Source organism: Pterocles gutturalis, unplaced genomic scaffold (assembly GCF_000699245.1).
Source record: "Pterocles gutturalis isolate BGI_N339 unplaced genomic scaffold, ASM69924v1 scaffold39003, whole genome shotgun sequence".
In the NCBI taxonomy this organism is placed as follows: domain Eukaryota; kingdom Metazoa; phylum Chordata; class Aves; order Pterocliformes; family Pteroclidae; genus Pterocles; species Pterocles gutturalis.
Window position 1 is genome coordinate 858 of NW_010127021.1, and position 799 is coordinate 1,656.

The window sequence follows — 799 nt, forward strand, 5'->3', positions numbered from 1 at the left end:
CCCCCCTCCACCCCAAAAGCCCGGGAGGCAGCTGGACACGAGCTCTCCGTGCCGTGGTCCCACCACACTCACCTTCTCCTTCTCCAGGTCCCCGTTCTCGACGGTCCCTTTCTTCTCCTCTCTGTGGGGAGGAAAGCAAACACAGGACAAAGTTTATGGAGGAATAAAAAGGCAGAGAGAAAAAATAACCCACCAGAAGGGCTGTCCATGGAGGGGCTACAAGGGGAGACAACCAGCGACCTTCAGCCAAGCCCCCGCTTCACCACCCCGACCACGCTCGTGCCCAATTCCAACCCAGCACGCTGCAACCGCTGCCTCCCCTGCCTCCCGCTGAGCCGCTGCTCCGGATGCCGGTGACATCCTTGGAGGCCACCACCGGTGCTGGGGACACAGCAGCCCTTATGAAGGAGCTTTCCCCCACCTGCCTGGGGAGCGGCGATGCGGGGACCCTGCTGTACACCCAGAGGATGCAGGCTGGGGAGCGGGGCAGATGGGTTTTGGGTGCTCCTCTGTCTGTCCAAGCACCCCAGGAGATGCTGAGCCCCGAGCAGGGGCTGTGATGCCACCACCCGGCATCTCAGCTCCGTCTCCAGAGTGGGAAGAGAGGGTGAGAGTCTATTCCCAACCCCCAAACCCAGGCAGAGGTTTAGCAGCATCCAGAAAACGATACCTGGACCCTTCATAGAACTCAATGGACAGGCTGACGATCTCATCGTCCGTCAGGTTCCCCTTGTCCTGCTCCGAGACTTCCCCGCGATCTTCGTTGGATCCGTTGGGAACTGCGGGAGCAGGGGGAGGG

At 61.3% G+C, this 799-nt stretch overlaps 1 protein-coding gene across 1 annotated transcript in view; it reads right to left on the reverse strand.

Moving 5' to 3' along the window:
- The window catches only part of LOC104465918 (polycomb group RING finger protein 2-like), a gene marked incomplete at both ends in the record, with an annotated part of 1,894 nt that overhangs the window by 642 nt on the left and 453 nt on the right, over window positions 1-799 (reverse strand). The window contains 2 exons of the mRNA XM_010079158.1: window positions 73-121; window positions 671-779. Coding sequence (XP_010077460.1) covers window positions 73-121; window positions 671-779 — 158 coding nt within the window. The remainder of the gene's footprint in view (window positions 1-72; window positions 122-670; window positions 780-799) is intronic.